We start from the raw sequence: 21,217 nt of genomic DNA, 5'->3' as shown, positions 1-21,217 counted from the left end.
ACAATAGATTTGAACAGAGACAGTTCGTCTACTACTCAGTATTATATCACTAATTATAATCCCAGCTATGTTCTAAACTACAGATTAATTAAGAAAAATATAGAAACTCTATATATACCGAGATTTTGTATAATTATCTAAAATACTTGATCTTCTTAAAATTATAGACTCGGAGTATCAGATCTTCAGTACTATAAAAGATAATCTTTTAGCTACGGGCGGTCTCCCACTGCCCACAGGTGGGCTGTGCTGAGGTCTAGTATAAACCACCAGATCTAAATTCTCGTCTTATTACAAGACTACTTCCCCCGCATTTTAAGTCAAAGCCTTCCCAAAATGAAGTTTCAAATTCCTCTGCTCCTCCTGGCGAACGCTTTTACCTACGCCTCGGCTGAGGCGGCCGGTGCTGGCACGGCCCTTGACGTTCGCTCCCATGCTCGTGACTTCATAACAAGAGCGAGCAACGCTCTGCCAGACCTTGATTTATCTAAGAGGGCTGTTCCCCCAGTGACCGCGGGCAAAGACGCGACGAGGCTTCTCGTATGGATTCCCACAGATGAGCGTCTGTCTACCTACGATGACGGCAGTGGCGCGAAACACGATGGGCTCAATCAACTGATGAAAGACACTGGCGGTCACCACAAGGACGTTGTCATCGGCAATAGCAAAGGCTACTACAAGTACAGGCTCCAATCCAACGACTCCAGTTAGCAAAAAAAGCCGAACGGTGACGGTACCGCCGTGAGCGAGTACGCCGGACCATATGTGGAGGTGAAAGGTGGGCATGAATCGTACGAGTACAAGCGGGAAGTAAGAAACAAGAGGAAAACCCTGAACAGCATTTGTAGCACGGGTAAGCAACACCTCCCTTCGCTGAAGCATAGTAGGATGATCTTTAGAGCACCAACAATGTTATGTACAGCAAGACCTGATTAATATAGGCTTGTATCAATCTAATCTCTGCCTGTCGTTTATATTTCTGATTCTCAAGCGATTCTGCTAGTTTACGTAGGGATTGGAGGTTCAGGCCTAGTCTTGTTTCTTTTTGCTTTCGGGTACTATAAGTGCTCTGTGTACGCTTCTAGAGCTGGTTCTGCTTGGGGCCCTGCTAGATTTACCGTTGCTAATTTACTCCATTTCTATAGCTATATTCAGGGCCCCTGGGCCTCTGCGATATATCGGTGTTGGTGATGATGGTGATAGTGGTGGTGGTAAACTGCTCGGGAGCACCCACCTCGATGCGCTCGGTAGACCACCACTATAGGGGTTGTGGATCTCCATAGCGGTCCTTGAGGCCTCAGGAGGCCATTCTTGATCGATTGGCGCGTTAAAATAATGTGTTTATGTTGGGTGTCGATTCTGATGTTCCGAGCATTGACCGTCTGACTTGCTCTAGGGTTTAGACTATCTCCTAGTATCTGATTTTGTTTTTTTACTTTCGGTTGCTCCAAGTGTTCTGTGTCTTCCAGCTCCTTCTAGAGCTGGCTCTACTTGGTGACCTACTAGATTTACTGTTGCTTATCTGATCCAGATTAATAGATATATCCAGAGCCCTAGGACCCCCCCCCGATATATCAGTGCTGGTGATGGTGGTACTCCGCTCAGGGATACCCACCTCAGCGCACTCGGTGACCACCACCATGGGGGTTTGGGATCTCTATAGTGGTTCCTGGGGTCTTATGAGGCCTTTCTCGATCGATTAACACATTATAATAACGTTTTTAAGTTGGGTGTTGGTTTCAATGTTCTGAGCGCCTTGTTGGGGCGGGTTCGGGGCGGGTGCGGCGGGGACCCCGTTCCACTCTACAACAGGCTCACTGGAGGATCTGATTAAAGCAAGGAAACACCAACCTAGCTCTTGTGTACATATGAAGTCGAAATTGGCTTCCATGTTTTACATGAAGAAACTCCCTTAGATCCAAATGCCAAGTAAATAGTGCAATCCTCTAGTCCAAATTTAGCTAGTCTGTAGATCATGCTCTCGCATTGGAACGTAAATGTAAATTATATGACAAGGCGATACACCCCGCGGGGGGGGAGGTGACGGAAGATAATTAGGACACCTATTTTTTTTGTATAAACTATATAATGGATTTCAAGGTTCTATCCATCGATCCTAGAATCCTCCACTTGAGTCCGATAAAGTTGAAGCAGTACTAGTATTTTTCTCTCTTTAGAAGAGAGGCACAACCTTGAATCAAGCCAGAATAAATAAGCTCCGACGCACCAGTGAATCCCGGCTTCCCCCGACAGCTTTGGATGTATTGATCAATTGAGAAGCTATGTTTACTCTGTAGCAACGCTGGAAGAAACTACGAAGGCAGCTTAAATTGATGCAGCCGACTAAATGTTAGCACTGCTTAGCGAAAAGAGCGACTTATCCGTTGGAAAATGTACGCGCGTATTCGTGGCTGGGGTTTCTGTTTGTGGAGTCGATACCCCGTAGAGATAATCCATCTGAGCCCGGACTCAGGGCGCTTGTCCAATAGAAGTAATATAGACGGAATTCCCGAATTTAAAAAAAAACAGACACAACTATAGATAGACCCGACAGCAGAAGCCAGACATGGGGGCCAAAATGAGTCTGGTGTTGATGCATGGGGGCTAAAACTTGGCCCAATAACGAACAGGAACTTAGTATGAATGCGGATCATACCCAAATCAATACGGGCACTGCGGGACACAAGCTTTATGCAGAGTGTGTGATGTCGATATATCCCAGCTGACGTTTCTTCGCAGTGTCTTTCTTAAAAGAGTAGTGGATATTTAGGGCTAGACGAGATTCTTAAAATTTAAATATTTAAAGGCTGTTGCTCCCCTGCTGGGGAGTGTGACAGAATACTCAGCATACGTTACTTTTCAACATTCTACCTTGAACCTTCTCGATCCCTGCTAGCAATAATGAATTCAGAGTACTATGGAACTCCCTCCCAAAATGGGTATGGCTACTCTGGGCATCCGCCTCCCCAGGGCCCTTCCCAAGAGTATCAGCAATCATATCTGCAACAGTACCCAGAGCCTCAGAATCAGTACCCTCAGTCTTACAACGAGCAGCAGCTGCCGACCGCCCCTGGTGAGGCCCAGGATGGTGAGCGTGGCCTTGCCGGTGCGCTTGCCGGTGGTGCTGTCGGTGGTTTCGCTGGCCACAAGGCCAACCACGGCTTCCTCGGAACTATCGGTGGTGCGATTGCCGGTTCCATAGCTCAAGACATCTACAAGAAACACCAGCATAAGGATGAACAGAATCTTCCTCCCCAGGGCGGCCCCTACCCGCAGCAATTCCCTCAGCAGCTATATCCGCAAGCGGGTCCATATCAACAATATCCCCCGCAAGGTCCATATCCGCCGAGTCAAGTCTATCCACTGAATCAGCTGCATCACAATAAAAAGTCTGTGATGAAAAGGCAGGAGGAGGTAGAAGAGCTTCAGGACAAGATCAACCGCGTTTCCCAGCACATGCAGCAGGGTCCCTCTCATCACAAGATGAAGGATCTGCGGAAAGACATGGAAGACTTGCAGAAGGATCTGAGAAAGGCCCAAGAGGACTACCGGAAAGAGTTGGACAAGGCGCTAGACGACGATGCTAAGAAGGGACGACACTAAGATTTAGAAAGAGCAGAAAACAGTATACAGCAAAGGCGGCAGATAAGCAGATAGACGGGCAACAGTGACTTATCATTGCTTGTAAGGATCAGGGCTGTGGTGTTGGTAATCTAGGCGATGATTTGTATGGACCAGCTCATAGTGCAATCAGATAATGCAGTCTATAGTAAATATATGGCACAAACACCAGCCACTACTTAGTTGTATGGGCGCCCTCAGCGTAGGACGGCGATATGGCGTTATGTGTTCGGGACACCGGAAGCAACGGGCAACAAGAGAAATGCTAGCAGTTCGAGCCGAGGATTAAAAAGTGATATGCTCCAATCCTTGAACCTCTTCCAAGTTCCAGATAATACGCGTATCGGATTGTCCGGAAGATTGGATATTGGTAACTGTATCTGACCTGCGATTCTACCGGGGGTATTTTGCAAGTATAAATGGGCTCCTCAGAGGGTCCTTGATATTCTTGGTTCTTAGTGAATCGAAATCGGTAGTAAATATCTATTAGCAAAGATTGTGAGTAAAACGGTCTCGAGATCCTACTATCTTGACACCCCCCTGTTACACAAGACAGCTCAGAGCTATCGCAATTTGGCAAGATATCACCTAAGATACATTTCAACCACACTCGTATTTCTTTTATGGATAGAAACAGCTTCTATGTCTGATGGTCGCCGTGCTATGGGCCACCCGATATGATCCAGCGATCTATATTTTTATTTCAACAAGCACTTCCTAAGCGTCTAAACACCAACATCAGCTTTCTTCCATTTTCTTAAAACAGCTGTCCAGAGTACTATTTTTCATCTTGACTGATCATCATGAGTCGAAAAGTCTGCATTGTTCAAATTCCGTTCCAACCGCCGAGAACCACCTCAATTGTGAACCCAGTGCTATCCCACTGGGCTTATCTTGTATGTTGATATATTCAAATCATCACGCCCCTTCACCAGGAATTTCCACAGCCACCCGATATACAGTGGTGCAAAAAGTTTGAAACTTTTGGTTCATTGGTATATATGGCCGCATTCCTAATTAGGATAATTTGCCAGACAGAAACCTCCGAAAGTGCCAAGGCCTACACCCTAGGGTCAACATATTACTAGATACTTTTGATATCAGAAATATATAGAAATATCAAAGTCGGTCCAATCAGCAGTGACGTACACAATATATATATCTGTATCCTATGTACTAGAGTATAGGATCAAGAGAGTGGATCCCCGTAGTGCGCCACGCTGCTTCGATGTTTTCAGTATACCCTATCTTCTCCTATGCTTGCTTCAAGGGTGTCTAAAAGTTTCACTTTATTAAATGATAAGTACCTTGACTACTCGGGGACAATGTGTAGCTAACGTGCCAGTAATTACTATAGTCCTGGCCCCAGGCCAACTATGATAGAGGCCAGGAGGTTCTGGGCGAAAGGGCTGTGACCATCAGCTTGTGTTCTTACAGTCGGTATTAGGCCTCACCTGGTCAACCTCCACAATTTCATGGCCAATATACCGAGCAGGACAAGAAAAGCCAAGAAGAAAGGGAACGGCAAAACGCGGATATCAAAAACAATATGAGGCAAATAAGAGAATGGGTATGAGTGGGGTTTTAATATCTCTGCTTGTTGATCTTATTGGGTGCGTCGGCAAGTCTTCTGAAATCGTTTATAAATGGCTTGAAGCTCCATGCAACCCTGCAGGGATAGAATCCGTCCTAAAAACGCCACTTTAAAGTCTTGCTGAAACGGAACAGCGTCCTATTGCCAAACCATTCTTACGATTCATACCTGAAAATGGCTGCATCCCATATCATCGGTTATGCCGACCCTCTTGTGGCCTCGCCCGGCGAGACTGTCTCAATCCATGTCTCCTGCCACCGCGATCAATACTCCAGCCAATTTGTCCGACTAGGCCCAGGTCAGCTGGACCACCCTGACGCTCCGCCCGAGGATCGTCGCCCCGTTGAGTCAGTTGCGACCGCTAAGCACTTCGGTCGCCCGCAATTCTCCCGGCCGGGGTCCTTTGCTACAGTCCACTGGAAGAGTGACCTTCTGATTCACAATGGTATTTTGAGAGTCTCCTTCTGGGCACAACCTACTCTACCTCATGCTGGTCATAGACAGTATCTGTTTTCATCGCTCGATCCAGATGGGCGTTCGGGCCTGGCGGCACTGATCGATGAGGGCACTCTGGTACTGCTCACTGGAGCGGCGGATGGGGTTCAGACTATACCTCTGTCAGTTCGTCTAGAGCGCTGGATGTGGTATTATTTGTTATTAACCTGGGATCCGGTGTCGAACTCTGTCAGCGCCGATGTGCGAAGCAAGCCCGACGATGTTGGGCTAGCACCAACCACACAAACTGAAAGCCAGCGGGTGAAGCCCATGGAGTTGAAGTCCTCGCAATGTCTGACGATTGCCAGCCACACCAGTGGTGAGAGAGTAGCGCCAAAGCCCATGTCGTCGAGTAGCTTCAACGGTAAGATCGACGGGTTCCGCGTCGAGGTAGGATCGCAGTGCATCCTGGATCTTGATTTTAGCCAAGATATCCCCACAAAGTCGCTTCGTGATCGTTCCATTCATGCGACACACGGTATAATAGTCAATAGCCCTACCCGCGCCGTGACCAGCCATGACTGGGACGCTCACGAGGTGGACTGGACGCGTGCCTCTTATGGGTACGGTGCCATCCATTTCCATGACGACGACGTGGATGACGCTGAGTGGGAGAAGGACTTTGAGCTAGTGCTTCCCACTGATCTACATTCAGGATGCTATGGCGTCGTCATTTCGGACGGGGACACCGAAGATGTGATTCCAATCTTTGTCCGACCCGATCTGTCCAGGTCAACCAATCCCCCGGTTGTCCTTATCATGCCAACTTTCACTTACACCGCGTATGCCAATGATCGCATGTTTGACACTTCGCGGGACGTGCACATTGACATACCCGGGTCAGACTTGGTGACGAAAGGTCGCCATCTTCATATCCTTGAGGATCGTCCAGATCTAGGGATTTCGCTGTATGACAGCCACAACGATGGTTCTGGTGCGGTACATTCCTCTACTAAGCGAGTGGTAGTGAATATGAGGCCCGAGTAAGATCCCCCTCTCTTTTCCCCTTCATTCTACAGTTCTCCTAACGTATATCAGCTACTATCACTGGGGCTTTGGTGGTCCACGTGAATTCCCGGCCGACCTATGGTATGTCGGGTTCCTCGATAAAGAGCTTGGCCGAGACAACTACGATATCATTACAGATCACGACCTCTCTATCTATGGCCACTCGCTGCTACTTCGCTATTCTGTTGCCCTCTCCTGCAGCCATCCCGAATACCCCACTTACAGTATGCTCGACACCTACGACGCCTTCCTGGCCAAGGGCGGCTCTTTCCTGTACCTCGGTGGCAACGGCTACTATTGGGTCACCGGTCATCAGGCCTCAAATCCTCACCAGATCGAAGTCCGCCGGGCCGACCAAGGTTGTCGCACCTTCAATTTACCTCCAGGACACTGGCATCTCGCATCGACCGGCGAAATCGGTGGCCTCTGGCGTTCACGCGGGCGCCCGCCGAATCGATTGTGTGGTCTTGGCTCCGATGCGTGTGGCATGGGTCAAGGAGCAGCATACGGCATTGTCCCCGAGGTGCGAGTGAATCCGAGATTATCCTTCCTTTTCGACAGTCCCCGACTGTGGGATCCTACCACGACCGTCATCGGCGACTTTGGCCTAGTGCAGGGCGCGGCGTCTGGGGACGAGATCGACCGGCTGGATTACTCGCTTGGAACCCCACAGAACGCGATCATCGTGGCGACGACGAAGTTGGCGGGTGGTCATTCGGATAATTATGGCTTGTTCAACGAGGAGATTCTGTTTCCAATGGTTAATACGTTAGGAACGACGAGCGATAAGGTGCGCAGTGATTTAGTATACTTTGAGACGCAGGCTGGGGGCGCCGTCTTCGCTGTGGGGTCTATCAACTGGGTTGGGGCTTTGGCGTGGAAGAATTATGAGAACAATATTGCTGAAATTACTGCAAATGCGCTTCATGACTTTGTGCGAAGGTCACAGGAGAGATCTAAGTGATTTGGGCTATTTTATAGGAACTGAATTGTGATAGCTCAATCGTTGAACATATCATACCATATGCCGTACTTAAACTACTTACGTCCTCTAGCAATGTTACAAGAATATGGAGTATTAACTGTCGATCTCGATCTGGAGTAAAACCCTTACAAGTAATTAAGCCGCAGAGGCAAGCCAGCATCGAGTATATTCGGAGCACGACTGGCCCTAGACTAAGAATCAGCTAAATCCCGTGGCGATCTATTTTTCACCCAGACTGTTTAGCCACTGGCTTGGCAGCTAGGGTAAAGGTATAGTGCTAAGCTTGGATTGGTCCTGTCGCGTAGAAAAAAGTGGCCTAGTTGTCTACTTTTCACCGAGGCGCATATTTATTCATCCATCCAGTGAGACTTCTGCTCATTAATAATCACCCTCACTCTTCACAAGGTCCATGCACAGGCAAGACTGATGATGAAATACTTGCTACCGTTGTTGCAGAGGGGAGTCACTGTGTTGGCATCTACAAGATAGGTACTAGTTATCTGTCAAAGCCGATGTTTCCTACACAGTGGATCCTATGAGGTTGAGAAGTACCATACCCAATTCGCCGAGGGTGCTGTCGATTGAAATATGAGGTAGGATCTCCACCTGCGCGTAAGCACTAAAGGCGGTGAGCCACCGAACTCCCCGACAAAATGCATTTCTTACAGTACTAGGTCTTCCTACATCTGTCGGCATCTGTAGCGGGGTTCTCTCAGCCGGCCAGAAAGGAACTATACGTTCGCTCGCATAGTCTAAGTATCGGTTTGACTCGTAGATTATGTCAGTCCAGCTATTACCAATTACTGTCGTTAAAATAGCCTCACTGGGTGGGAGATGTATTTGGCGTGAAAGGTGATTCTTGTATGCAGCTCAAACAAGGACGGTGGCTCTTGACCTCGATACAAACACGGGCCAGATCACGAGACACCAACACCTAACCAGGCAGACGTGCCATCTCAAACTGCACAAGAGGCCATGGTGTGCGGGGTGTGGACATTGCAGAGGTTGGGAAAGTATGGGGATTAGTGAAGCATTCAGGGGATGAAGGATAAGATTGTGCTCGACTTCGGAATGCCAAGAGCGGATTAATTAACCTCTTTCCCGTGAACGGAGCTAAATTGGGGTAGGGCACTTTCTTATTTTATCCTATATCTTTGTATTTGCAGTACGATGTTTGAGCGTTCTAGCTTTATTTGCTGATGCTTGTTGCTGAATTTTCATCCCTTTCCTTATATGGCGACGACGGTTACGCAACTGCAGGGAACATGCCCTGATGCCGACGGACTAAAGTCAAACTCCGCGTACTGTTGGGAAGAGTTGTGTTAAAGAGTCTAGCTGAGCGCTGGCATGTGTCGACGACTTATTGTTGGAATCCTGCATCCCATCTTGCGACCTGGATACAGTTCGTTCCTGCATATGCTGTCCTTCTCTTCGATACCCTGTCTTCCCCTGCGATATGCAGTGAGGTACACAAGATTGAAGGTGCTTGCATATCACTGTCTTGGCCAGGGTTCAGGGTAGATGAGACCTACCAACCCACCAAATCAACGGTTTAATGGAACCAAGAATATAATGAGAAAGCTCCATGTGACAGCCCCGCTGTCTGGTACAAATGTTACTGTACACCAAAATCATCTCATTCAAGCCAATCGTTTTGATTCACAAAGTACCCACCGGCAAGTGGAGCCGGGTAGCTCTATTTGCATATTATTGCTCCGAGAATCAATAGATATTGATAACTAGCCAAATCAGCACTAGTGAAATACTTAGTTACCTCTGTGTGCCAGATCTGCACGGAGCATGATTAATTGGAATATATTTTTTCGGATGGTGCCCCAGATGAGCCGTGCCGAGCCGAGAGCCTCAGCCCCAGTTTACCGATGAAGTCTGGGCAATGATTAGTCATGGGAGGCCTTAAACCTGGTTACTAGCTAGTTAACTAGTAGTCGAATCATTAGGCTGTCTTGTAACCTGACGGACCAGCCGAGCCTCTTCTCTCTTCCACACGGCACAGCACAGCATATCTAGTTCCCCACGATCAGTACTCACTTTCGATTGTTGCACAATGGGCCAGCTATATGCTTTAACTCTTCGGAAACAACGTAGAGCTTCTGGGAAAAGATCAACTACAGGATGCCGAACCTGTCGGTGAGTATGGCAATGTAACTGGGGTGACGATTATATGATGCCTTGGCTAATTGTTGGTAGAGCTCGCCATGTGAAATGCGACGAAAGCCCAGGGCTGTGCCAAAACTGCACCTCCACGGGGCGAAAATGTGATGGGTACGACCTGCACCGGCTGGGGGTCCAGAGCAAGAGGTTTCCATGCCCGCAGCAATTTGGAACTCATTTTGGCTGGATAACAACGGTAGAGGAGAGACATTTCTTTTCCTACTTCCAGCATCATTCTATCCCGAGTCTCGTTGGGCTCTCGGATTCACCTCTATGGCAACAGTTGGTTCTCCAGATGAGCCACGCGGAGCAAGCCGCGTACCACGCAGTGATTATGCTGGGCGCTATCCATCAAGAGTCCGAGGAGAATGGAATGCGTCTGACCGGTGCGAATCTCTACCGTATGCGTCATAGGTTCGCGCTAGATCAATCGTCGCGGTCCTTTTCCTTGTTAAACAAACGAAGCAAATCTCATGATCCTCAATTGTATCAAGTTCTGCTACTGTGCTGCTTGGTTTATATCATATCCGAAATCTTATGGGGACACTACGAGAGCGCAATCAAACATCTAAACAGTGGACTAAGGGTCTTGAAAGAATTCAAGGCAAACCGATCTCTAGAAACCCCTGTTGAGCATTTCCTGGCGGCTGAATTTACCCGTCTGGATGCCCAAGCTTCTCACTTCGGTGGTGGTCGGCCACAACTCCATACAGACATTGGCCTGGATGATAAACTACTCGATTCAAGTTCGACTGTAGCATTCTCGACTTTTACAGAAGTGCAGGATGTTCTAAGCCACTTGTTAAATGCTGGCATTCCTTTCCTGGCTCAGTGCTGGAGATTATCACCACAACAAATTATACAGGAATATGCGGCGTTATCTTTTACTCAGTTGAAACTCCTCTCCCGTTATCATGCATTCATGCACCGGTTCGAACTATTCTGCAAACACTCATATAGAGACCTTAATGAAAGAGAGAAGCGAAAAGCGGACCTAGTCCGAATCCAGTGCTTCTCTCAGACTCTCCCGCTTAAAATCTGCCTTCTACGCAGCGCTGTCCCAGAAGCTTTTATACCGGAGTATATCACCTTAGTCTCGGCAGTTGAAGCTTGGTGAACAAGCTCTCAGCCCGTCCAACGATGACACTCGATGGAGGGGTCATACCCGGACTTTTTATCGTGGCCTCCAGTTGTCCCGACTACCGTGTTCGCCTGCGCGCAATCCGGTCTCTCCTGGCCTGGCCGCATTGCGAAGGCTGGGCAAACTCGAATTTAGCTGCGTCTCTCACACTGGAGTCTCTCAAGGTAGAAATGGCCAGAGAGAATCAAAAACGCATACAGAAGGTGGCCGAAGTGGTCAACAACAGAGATGACAATTATCTCTTGGATACTCTCAAATCCGTTGAGACTATTGCGGACTGGTCCCCCGTCCGGGGCTTTAATGTACACCTCCCAATCAGAAAAACGACCAAAAATTCGAGGTGATTCGCTTGATAGTGTAACAATTACACAGGTCCAACTTTATCCCTGGGTGAAAGCGCACAGAGAAAAAATGGACCGAAGGAGCTCAAGCTCCTTGTCACTCATGTTAATGAGGAGGGAGGGATAGTCCTACGATTCGGGCTATCAAGCAGTTTCTGCTCTACGGTCTCCCAACCCTTGACGTCATATAATTTCAGTCTCTCTGAATTCTTGGTTCGGAACTGCATAATTTTCTGAATGTCTCGGCGAAAAGGGGCGTTGCGGCCCGTCAGGAGAGGCTGGGAGACAAAGAAGACCTTCAATTTCATGGCTCACGTTCAATTCTCACGTCTCTGGCAGGCACGGAGTTTGATGTGCCTGGGATTTCTCGCACACTTGTTTCTCGCTCGACCACCTGAATGGGCCGCAGGGGTCTCTGCGCAGCCCATCTCAGCCTGCAGGCGCCTCATTCGCGGTTCGTGCATCCGAGTCAACCTGCTGCTGAAGATATCCACAAGGGCTCAACCACCACCTACATCGCCTAGGCTGCGACAGCCAGTTCTAGATCCGTCGACATACGACCGGGCAACTGAGGCCAATCATCATCCCATGTCATTCTTTTACTTTTGCCTCCTTAGTACTGCTCGTAAAGGCTCAGACCAATCAAGGTATAGTTTTCTCACGGATGGATCCATATATGAGTCGGAGCCAACTAGCTGCAGAAGCCGTCGATCGGTGGGCGGCTTGTCTGTCAATTTATCTTCTTGTCTTTCCTACAGTAGCCAGGCACAAGAAATCCCGTGGGATAGCTGAAATAAGTTTTCATCCTATGAAACATCCTCGTCAATATAATAGATGACGTGCAGTCATATGTCTCTACCCCAGCTTGCCTATACGCGGATATATGAAAGCGTGATGGTTAAAGGCATCTTTGCACTCGGCAGAAATACACCGACCAGGGCTTATCAGGTTGACAGGTAGGATTGGAGAGGTTTTGGGGAGATGGCAATCTACAACAGTATACACGACATTATCAACCGCAAATAATTTATGGGAAGGGGTTTGATCTTGCCGTTTGCTCTCCGGTCGTCGGTGCGTCGATGCGTCGCAAATAGGTCTACTGAGCGTCCTTGTGAGCTTGAATTCCCCGCTGTTAAATTGTTAGATGGCTCGGGTCATTCCCCTTCTCCCGTATCCCGTCAAGTATGTTTATGGCTTCATGGTGGTGGGCAAGGACACTCCCCCGTCTCTGGAGTCAGGCCCCGCCCTCCGCGAATGCTTATGGCAGATGTTAAGCTCCAACTGGTTGTCCCTGTCTGGATCTTAATTTATCTATATCTAGATGAACTAAGAAGATTTATATTTTAATCTAACTAACTAATCCTAGTCAGGCTAAATTATAGCGAGATTACAACAGTTGAGTTATGCCACTCGAAGTATAGTTCGATAACTTTTGAAGCACGCCTCCATAGTTGACAGAGAGAGATAAACGCAATGTAGATATATTCCCACATAGTCCGGGTAACAGATTCACCTAGGTCCCGGGAACACCAAAATGAGCCAGCATAGATGCCCTATTCCCACTTCAAACCCAGAGGTCCCATGTGCATACTAGAGTATAGGTCCTACACAGTCGCAAGTATGCAACCGAATGCACAGCGACTAATGCATCGCAAGCACAGGCTGATATATCCTCATTTATTATTTTTCAAGAAAGTCTTTTAAACTATGATCGCCGCAAATGCACTCGAAGGTCTATACATTCCCCCGTACACAGACTTTCTTCTCCACTCACAGAACACATGGCTTCTGGCAGCCAACATAGTAAGCGAATTATCCTATCCTGAATCCACATAGACGGTTTTTAATTGATCTCCCTATCAGCTACACAACAACCCCTTAGCCGGCGCGCCACAAATACAATGTTGGCCCAGAGCGCAGGACATCAGGATAAAACTGGCATGGATGGGGAAGAAGAGTGCCTCGCAGACAACACGTGGGGAGTCACTCAAAGGAATAATCAGATGGTTCGGATACCTTGTCACTTCATCCATCTCGGGGATGTCGTGATCATCAAGGCGCGGCCCTGCCAGGTCGTTAGGATATCTGTCAACCGCCAGACAGAGTTGACCTCTTCACTCGCGAGATATTGGAAAATTCCTCGTTCGTATTAAGCCCATCTGCAATGTGACGGTACAAATAATTCTGGGGCCAGTTTACTACACGTATCGAATACTCGACATAGTCGGTGATAAAGGCGCCACTGGGGGGCTGTTTCCTATAGTATTCGATGCCGGGCTAAGTTTTACTACAGTTATAGTAATGACTGAAGAAGGGGATGTCAAAATAGGGATACCTGTTGTACCCTAGGGCCAACTCTTGCAAAGAATCAGAGAAGCCTTCGAAGAGGGCCGTGGCAATATTCATGTACTCGTACTCAGGGAAAAGGCCGATTATGAGCTCATTGTGGATTTTACAGCTCATTATTCAAGTGAGTTGGCGGTTCCCGGAGACTATAACGCTGCGGAAGAACGAGATGATATAGGTCGTGTTGACATATACCGGTTCCACTTTCCGTTGTCTTCCTTGCCTTCTGGAGATCCTTTTGTCGATAGCAGTGCACTCTATCATGCAAAGCTCAATGTTGAGTTAGCTGCAGAAGAGGCCCCTTTACCAGACATTTCTACGGTGTAATATGTCCACGAGTCAATATCTTGGAAGGGGAACACGGCAGACTTGATAGCCACAACAGACAAGACGAACGAAGGGTGTCCACAACTCTTTCAGTGGGTGTATGACAACCCCCCCCCCTAAAACAAGATCGAAATCATTGCGGAGATTTGACGAGTCGTGTACTCTTCCTAGTCATATAGAAGGATCAACGATGCTCTTCGATGAGGTTGAGGTATGTCTCCCATATTGGTTCTAGAAGGCCTTTGCCTATAATGACTACCTTTATATTGCAGCACACTGCCATCAATAAACCTAGTCTATCCAACCCAGAGCGTAAAGCACCCAGAAAGCTCCTCCGGCGGGTGAAAAACGAGCTACAGGACCACGACGACTCGGGAATCTCTATTAGGGCCGGCTTGCTTACCGAGATCGTCTCCCACGAGAGCCAGGTGGGTCACAGTACCCTCTCTTGGATCTCTCTCCCATACTTCTATCTGACGCGAATCTGCAAGACCCAACCGGGCACATCTGGCTCCCGTCCGATGAGGACATTGCTGCAACCCCGCGTTGGAAGGGGCTAATTGAACGGGATCTGAAGCAGGTGTTCAGCCAGACTAAATGAGAAGGGCGCGGGATTTGCCTACATGTTTCTGAGATCTTGTTGCTTGAGGTTAATTGTTGTGGGTTTTGCTAACCCTAGGAATGCTGAACAAGCCATAACGCTGATCTCGCAGCCCATTTCATTACCTATGGTAGCCTACAGCTATCCAGGTTGAAAGACATCCGGATCAAGACACTTCCATCCCATGGGCAACGGAGGTAATACTGTCTGTCTGTATGGATATTGAATACTACTAATATATTCGACTTTGCGGTCGTGGTCCTGCCACTCATGTGTTCGAACGTGAAACCCGCATTGGCTCATCGTTCTCACAGTTTACGGACGACACCACGCATTCGGTTCATCCTCAACGCCATTGATACGACACAGGAGAGTCCACCTGACGACATTCACATAGCTCAGCGTGATGCAGCTCTCCTTGAATTTTTGGTTAACGCTGCTCTGACATCGCACGCAGGGGAGACGAATTCCCGGCCGATGGAAAGAACCACTTCCATCCTCAGTCTCAGCATCGTGGGCCTTGCGGATGCAGCCGACCGGACAGTCGATTGGATGTTATCCCTCTGAATTAGGGTGTTGTTGATCGGGTGTGGACGGAAGGGACATACGTAAATCCGGTTCCCACCCGGCGTATCCCATCACGTGGTCAGCGTGCCAAGCCCCAGCCGCGTCCTTCCATTCCCGCTGGCCGTTTCTTCATCATCTTCCTCCCTGCGACATCAGAATCACCCCGTAAAGGAAGTATTTGCTCTTTGCCGCCCTCGTCGCCAGTCCTGCCATTCCTGTGTGTTCATAGGACTCTCCGATTTCACTTGTTGACTTCGAATTGGGCACGCACCCGTGACCAGGCCGCAAGAGCTTGTACCACTTTACTCTCATCTTCTTGTTATTATCATCATTCTGGATCCGCCATATTACCCGAGTCAGGGCTGCTCAACGCTATTCCAAAGCCCGGGTGGGAGGGATACTCGATTCATCGAGGGTTCTACTTTTTAATCCAACGAATTTCAAGAACACAATGACCACCCCATCGCAAAACCTGCCCTGGGTATTCAACAAAGCAGTTATTGTTCATTCGCCCGATCTCGATGTGTCGTGTCGGGCTAGCCTTCGTATTTTCCATGATAAAACTGCCGGCCGGGGATCTATCACCCTTTCGATTACGGCAGATCTCGCTAACCCTCGCGTCAGAGCACAGGTGAGGTTGAATATTCCCCCAGAAAGAGTCGCAAAATGTACATTACACAAGACTAGCAACGACGGCCTCTGTTCACCTAGTTTGGTTCCCACGATCCCGGCACTTGTCACCAATGTTTCGGCCGTCTCAACACTGTGTTTGACCCTCAGTACGATCGGCATTGTTTTTTGTCCATCTGAGACGGAGTCTCTCAGTCCAACCACACCAGGAAACTTAAATTTCCACTCGTTTGCAAAGATCTGTCGATCCGAATCTCTCCGTATACACTTTGCCAGACGACAATGTGTGAATAAAGAACTTAATAAGCTCGAAAGTTTCTCCCAGGCCCTGCGAGGAAGAAGTCTTGAGGCAGAGCCTTTTGACCACGCTCGCCATCGCATGGTCCAGAGAGATTGGCATGTCTTCGGTCTGGCGTCTGATCCACCCCCATATTGTCAGGAAGCCGTGTCGGAACAGGTGAAGCAGGTGGGTCCACCCCCATATTGCGAGGAGTCCGTGTCCGAGCAGGTGGTTAGAAAACGGCGTAGAGGTATTGTCTCATCTTCTTATACTCTTATGTATGTTGGCATTCAATAGCTCATTAGTAATCCCTAGATTCAATGCCACTTGACAATAAACCACGAAAAATAGCGCTCCTTTCATCCCCTGCATCATTAGGCTCTCCCACTGAGCCCGATACACCGAGAACTCTCCGCCTATCCCCTCCGTCCCCATCCTTAATCCGCCCAACCTGCTTCACGCGTGCTCTCTCTCCTGGCCGCACAGAGCGTAATAGACTGGCGGGCCTTGTACATGAGTTCAGTAGTTTGTCAGAAGACCAGGCTCGCGAAGTATTAATTGCATCAGGACACGCCCATCTGCTAGCCATGCCAAATGATGTAGACAGTGGCCTGCCATCTGCGTCTGCGTCTGCCAAAGTCAGCTTTGCCAAGGGCGAGCTGATCAAACGCCGCCGCCTGGAACGATATATCGATAAGATAATTAAGCGCCACATATCACCGATTGTCGATGAGATTGTCGAGAGTGCTGTGAGCAAGTCTCGTGACCAGTTCTTCGACGAATGCAAAATGAACGAGGCCGAATTTCGCGAGCAGGTCGACGATGGGAACTCCGAGGTACGCACGATGGCCAATGAATGTATGAAGGAAATGAAAGAAGAAGCGCAGAAGCACATACATGAGATAGAAGAACAAGCGCAACAGTGCATGAATGATATTCAGAATCAGGGAATCGAGGCTGAGATGTTTGCGGAGAGACAAATCGCAAAGTTCAAGTCCTGGTCCAATGTTTCTCCCCGATCCTTACTTGATCGCAAGTCAAGTAGCCATGAGCTGGGCACTGATGCCAGACGCGGCTCCATTTAAGGTTGGTGCTCGGCTCATATCTCTTAGGATGGTCGTCATGTCCTTGGATTCTTTATAAGTTCGCTAGAAGATCAGTGAAGGGACCCGGCAATCGAATCGCAAAACGCGAAGTGGTTCGCAACTTCATTCTGCATGATCTAAGCATCGGCGTAGTCGCCTCAGGAGATCATATAGAACACATGTTTTAGATTGAACATCGAGGGAGTCAGCCAAAAAGACCAAAGGCCCCAAGACGGAAAATCCGTGAAAGGGGTCAGGCAGGGTTGACATGATGGGGTGGTTCGTCTCACAATGTATGCCGCGCGAGCATTCCGCAAACGGGTACCGGTTTTGCCATTCGCCCAGTATTAATTTCCCTGTCTCGAAGTGACGATAACTCGAATAAGATGAAAGATAATCGCAGGCAGCAGCGCTTCCGCACCAACCCCGTTCATGTTCGACGCAAGCCTTCGTCCCTGGAGATTCTTCAGGATACAGATAACCTGGCAAGATGCGCTTTCCACCTTTTTTAAGGAATATATCTCGCTCGCTGATTTCGATAAAGACCATTTGCAGGAATATTGTGCAAGGGGCCGGTGCAAGGCCACACCGTCAAAAAACAAAATATGAAACCCAGCAAACCCCTGATTCACATAAGCAATATCTGGCGCAATATTTTCCGGGGTAGCCTGCAGGAAACTTTTGAAAATGGGTCGCCAGTACTCCAGCTCTGTCACACTGCCAAAGCTCTGAGTTTGTGGATGTGTTTGGGTTGGGATAGTATACGGCTTCGGTCCCAATGGCGGCGCCTGGGCTGTTGTTGAGCAGAAGGTACCGGGACTTCAATATTCGACCAAGGATAACACAAAGCTTTGTTTTAGGCAGAGTGGCTGCGCCAAGTGTTCAACCTGGACTCTAACCCTACGTTCAATGGCTGCCTTCTATCGTGGGCCTCCAGGAGGTCTCACGTATATTAAAGTCAGGCTGTGCCGGCATGGGCAGGGTATGCGCGTTTTCGTAGATACACATAGAACGCCTTGACCCCAACGCAATCAATTTATCCCGAATGTACATACACCACTAGAGGTGCTTGTGTATTCCTTAAGAATAGAGTTGTATATCAGATTGTATTGTGTTATACTGAAGCCCGATCGCTGTGCCACGGTACAGACTGTGGCCCACCCAGTGGCATGCATCTGTCCCACTGCCAGAGATGCCGTCCGTCTCATAATCAGCCTCGTACACAGTTTTCACCCAATTATAGAAAATCTCTCGCACTTCTCTCATCGTCACGAAACGCCGCTAAGAGGGCTGAAGAGAATCTGTGGGGCAAACCCCTGCAAACATCACAGCCTGAAAGAGAAGGAGACTTGGTTGATTTTGGTTGATTATCCTCCGTATTCGTATAGACACATGCGTAGGCGGTTAACATCCAGCAGCGGTATATCCCAATAGGTGTGGTTGGGATAGCTATGTAGTAAGTGGTCTCCAAATTCGGTTTCCGGGATAATACAGACACCATTTATCAGGACAGATCTCACTACATCATCCGACATGTTATTCCCGACGGTGGACCTGTTAGCCAGCCAGGTAACGGATCTCTGTAGCAAATATTGTGACGGTTCCTTGTATCCTCCTCCGTCCCAGGGGCTGCCAACAGACTTTGGAGTGGAAGCAAGGGACTTCGACCGCTGTGTTCTGTGCCTGGCATTCTCCACGTCTCCCGAGACAATATCGCAGCTACTAGACCAACTCGATATACCCCGAGTAGGCGAGGAGATTCTGTTCCGCACTGCGTCGTGGCGAGGAAATAGATTATTACTTCAGCAACTGTTTGCCAGAGGGGTTTCCTTCGCGGCCCGGCGTGAAAATAACAATATCCTGCACTGCATTGCTGGAAATACATTTGATCACTTCGACGGCGAAGTGCACCATAACATCGATGCCGCAGAGTTTGTAATTGATGTCCGCCCGGAAGCACTCTCAGAGGCTGGCAAGGACAGGAACACGCCGCTTCACTTGGCCTTCGATAGCCTGCAACCTTTTCTGGTCACAGCGCTATTGAAACGAGGAGCTCACCCTCATGTTCCGAATAATCACGGGGTAGCACCCCTGGGCTTGATGCCGGATGACTGGGGTGAGAGGTCTCAACAAGTGTTTGCGCAGTATCTTTGAAGCTGAAAGCAGGAATCGGTAGAGGACGATTGATAGTCAAATATCAAAGCACGTCCTGAGTGAATGAAGGGGGTCTTTTACTTTCCTGTAACCCATATATAGGGTTCAACATGCGCCTCTATGCGTAGGACAGGTATGACGGGATGAAATAGGGAGTATAGTATTGTGAAAACCTCAAGAGCTGCGGCACGCTTATGGTCACTTTCAATGCGCACCGTACTACCCCACAGGCCCCGGTATAACATGGGGATGGTTGACCGGTTGGCCACCAAAGGTAGACTGCTTTTGTGTTGGACGCTCTAGATGCTGTACCGGTCGGATCATCCACAGGTTTTACGAGTTGATCCGGAGAGGAGTTACCTAGGAGACCTTCCAATCCTAGCCCACTCGGACCTCATCTGCGGGTGTGGCTCAGTATACAGCCTAGTTGGTCAGCTGGAGTAGATTTGATGGGATTCGCCCCGATAGACTTACCATGACCAGCTCTAGTAGCTTTCACAAGGTATTGGGCAGTGAAATTGGCCGGTACGCTCCTGATACTTGGCCTCTTCTCTAGCGGCTACCTCATACCAACCTTGAAAAGACGAAGGAGCGGATGAAAGCTGCCCTGACTGCTCAATAGAAAACTGCGAGAGAATAATAGGCCATGGCCCTGGCCCAGGTGCAGGGGTATTTATAAATAGTGAATCTTTTGCAGAGCGGGAGCGGGACTATATACAAAAAATACTAGGATGCTCATGACCTCTAGCTACGGCAGATTCAGCTACAATCAGACTGGGTGTAAGAAGGGTAACCGCAGGTCACTCAGGTATACTGCATTCTTCTACCATTCATCTGAGTTATAGGCTGGGATTGAAAACACAACATCCTTTGACAATCGTCAATATGCCATCCGAAGTATAGATGGCCACAGCACACGAACAGCTCCATGTGGCGGATCAGGGCCAGTTCGTATATAGTAATATGACCGTGACAACGGTGAATACCCATGTCAACTATAGGAAACACTGAAATATACTGCATACGGTTCCATCTCTGTGTTGACGCTTTTTGTCTGCAATATCTTTCAAGGAAGCCAGTTCTGACAAAAGACGCTTTACAATGTTAGACAAGCGTATCTGCTCTTGAAAACATGCTATCAACCCTGGTGGACTGGCGATGCCACTTGGATCGTTCGAATGCCCTGCTGGAAGCCATTGACTGATCTGTGGGAAGTCACTGTCGAGATCAGTGATGCTGAAGAGTTCCCAGAAACAAGGCTGCACGTACGGGAGGATTTCAATCAATTCCACCAACGCATCTTGCCATGGAAGCTGAACAGATCGCCCTAATATCAAGCTGATCAATTTATCTGAAGTATAACAGCCCCAGTATATCCGACGGCGTAGTCCTGCTTATATTCAAGGCTTTAGATCAGTGTTGTATTTCCTAGGGCCTATCAAACGACTTTATGATGAGCCTTTGAATATACAGATTAACTGTGGAACTTTTGAACGCCATACATTAAAACTTACAGTGTATTTGCTACTTATGAAGGGGGCATATAATGTCATAACACATAACCCATTTTCACGTAACATTAGCATTCGAGCATTTTATGTAAGATCCTTAAAAATATTCTATAATATTATACTCTTAGTCTTCGACTATCTTCAGACCTTCTGACCCTCCAATTTAGGAAGATTCACCCATCATGTTGTGCTCGGTGTCCAAGCCCTTCTTTCTCACGTACCGGCTTTTCGCTCTTAATGTTGGGCCATACCTTTTAAGTATCAAAGGTACGGGTACTAGTGCCAGCAAGATAAATGCGCAGAGTGATATGGTCCATCCAAAGGTGATCCTGTCGACCATCTGAACAGTGAAAAGGGGG

General features: G+C 48.4%; 5 protein-coding genes across 5 annotated transcripts; all 5 read left to right on the top strand.

Annotated features, from left to right (window-relative positions):
• Positions 1-2,901: 2,901 nt before the first annotated feature.
• On the top strand, positions 2,902-3,603 carry ABOM_008729 (uncharacterized protein; the record flags this gene model as incomplete). The annotated part of the gene is made up of 1 exon (XM_022535858.1): positions 2,902-3,603. The coding sequence occupies one exon, from the start codon at positions 2,902-2,904 to the stop codon at positions 3,601-3,603; it is 702 nt and encodes a 233-aa protein (XP_022387088.1).
• Positions 3,604-5,389: 1,786 nt separating this feature from the next.
• On the top strand, positions 5,390-7,682 carry ABOM_008728 (N,N-dimethylformamidase beta subunit family domain-containing protein; the record flags this gene model as incomplete). Its single annotated transcript, XM_022535857.1, has 2 exons — positions 5,390-6,693; positions 6,749-7,682. The coding sequence occupies 2 exons, from the start codon at positions 5,390-5,392 to the stop codon at positions 7,680-7,682; spliced, it is 2,238 nt and encodes a 745-aa protein (XP_022387087.1).
• A 2,086-nt stretch (positions 7,683-9,768) lies between these two features.
• On the top strand, positions 9,769-10,992 carry ABOM_008727 (Zn(II)2Cys6 transcription factor; the record flags this gene model as incomplete). Its single annotated transcript, XM_022535856.1, has 2 exons — positions 9,769-9,851; positions 9,912-10,992. 2 exons carry the CDS (start codon positions 9,769-9,771, stop codon positions 10,990-10,992), a joined length of 1,164 nt encoding a protein of 387 aa, XP_022387084.1.
• A 23-nt stretch (positions 10,993-11,015) lies between these two features.
• Positions 11,016-11,360, top strand: ABOM_008726 (uncharacterized protein; the record flags this gene model as incomplete). The annotated part of the gene is made up of 1 exon (XM_022535855.1): positions 11,016-11,360. The coding sequence occupies one exon, from the start codon at positions 11,016-11,018 to the stop codon at positions 11,358-11,360; it is 345 nt and encodes a 114-aa protein (XP_022387083.1).
• Positions 11,361-15,649: 4,289 nt separating this feature from the next.
• ABOM_008725 (uncharacterized protein) lies at positions 15,650-17,193 on the top strand (the record flags this gene model as incomplete). The annotated part of the gene is made up of 2 exons (XM_022535854.1): positions 15,650-16,358; positions 16,424-17,193. The coding sequence occupies 2 exons, from the start codon at positions 15,650-15,652 to the stop codon at positions 17,191-17,193; spliced, it is 1,479 nt and encodes a 492-aa protein (XP_022387086.1).
• Between the last annotated feature and the right edge of the window lie 4,024 nt (positions 17,194-21,217).

This window comes from Aspergillus bombycis, assembly GCF_001792695.1.
Source record: "Aspergillus bombycis strain NRRL26010 chromosome Unknown contig00072, whole genome shotgun sequence".
Lineage (NCBI taxonomy): Eukaryota > Fungi > Ascomycota > Eurotiomycetes > Eurotiales > Aspergillaceae > Aspergillus > Aspergillus bombycis.
The sequence above is the reverse complement of the archived record's forward strand: the minus strand, read 5'-3'. Positions and strand labels throughout refer to the sequence as shown.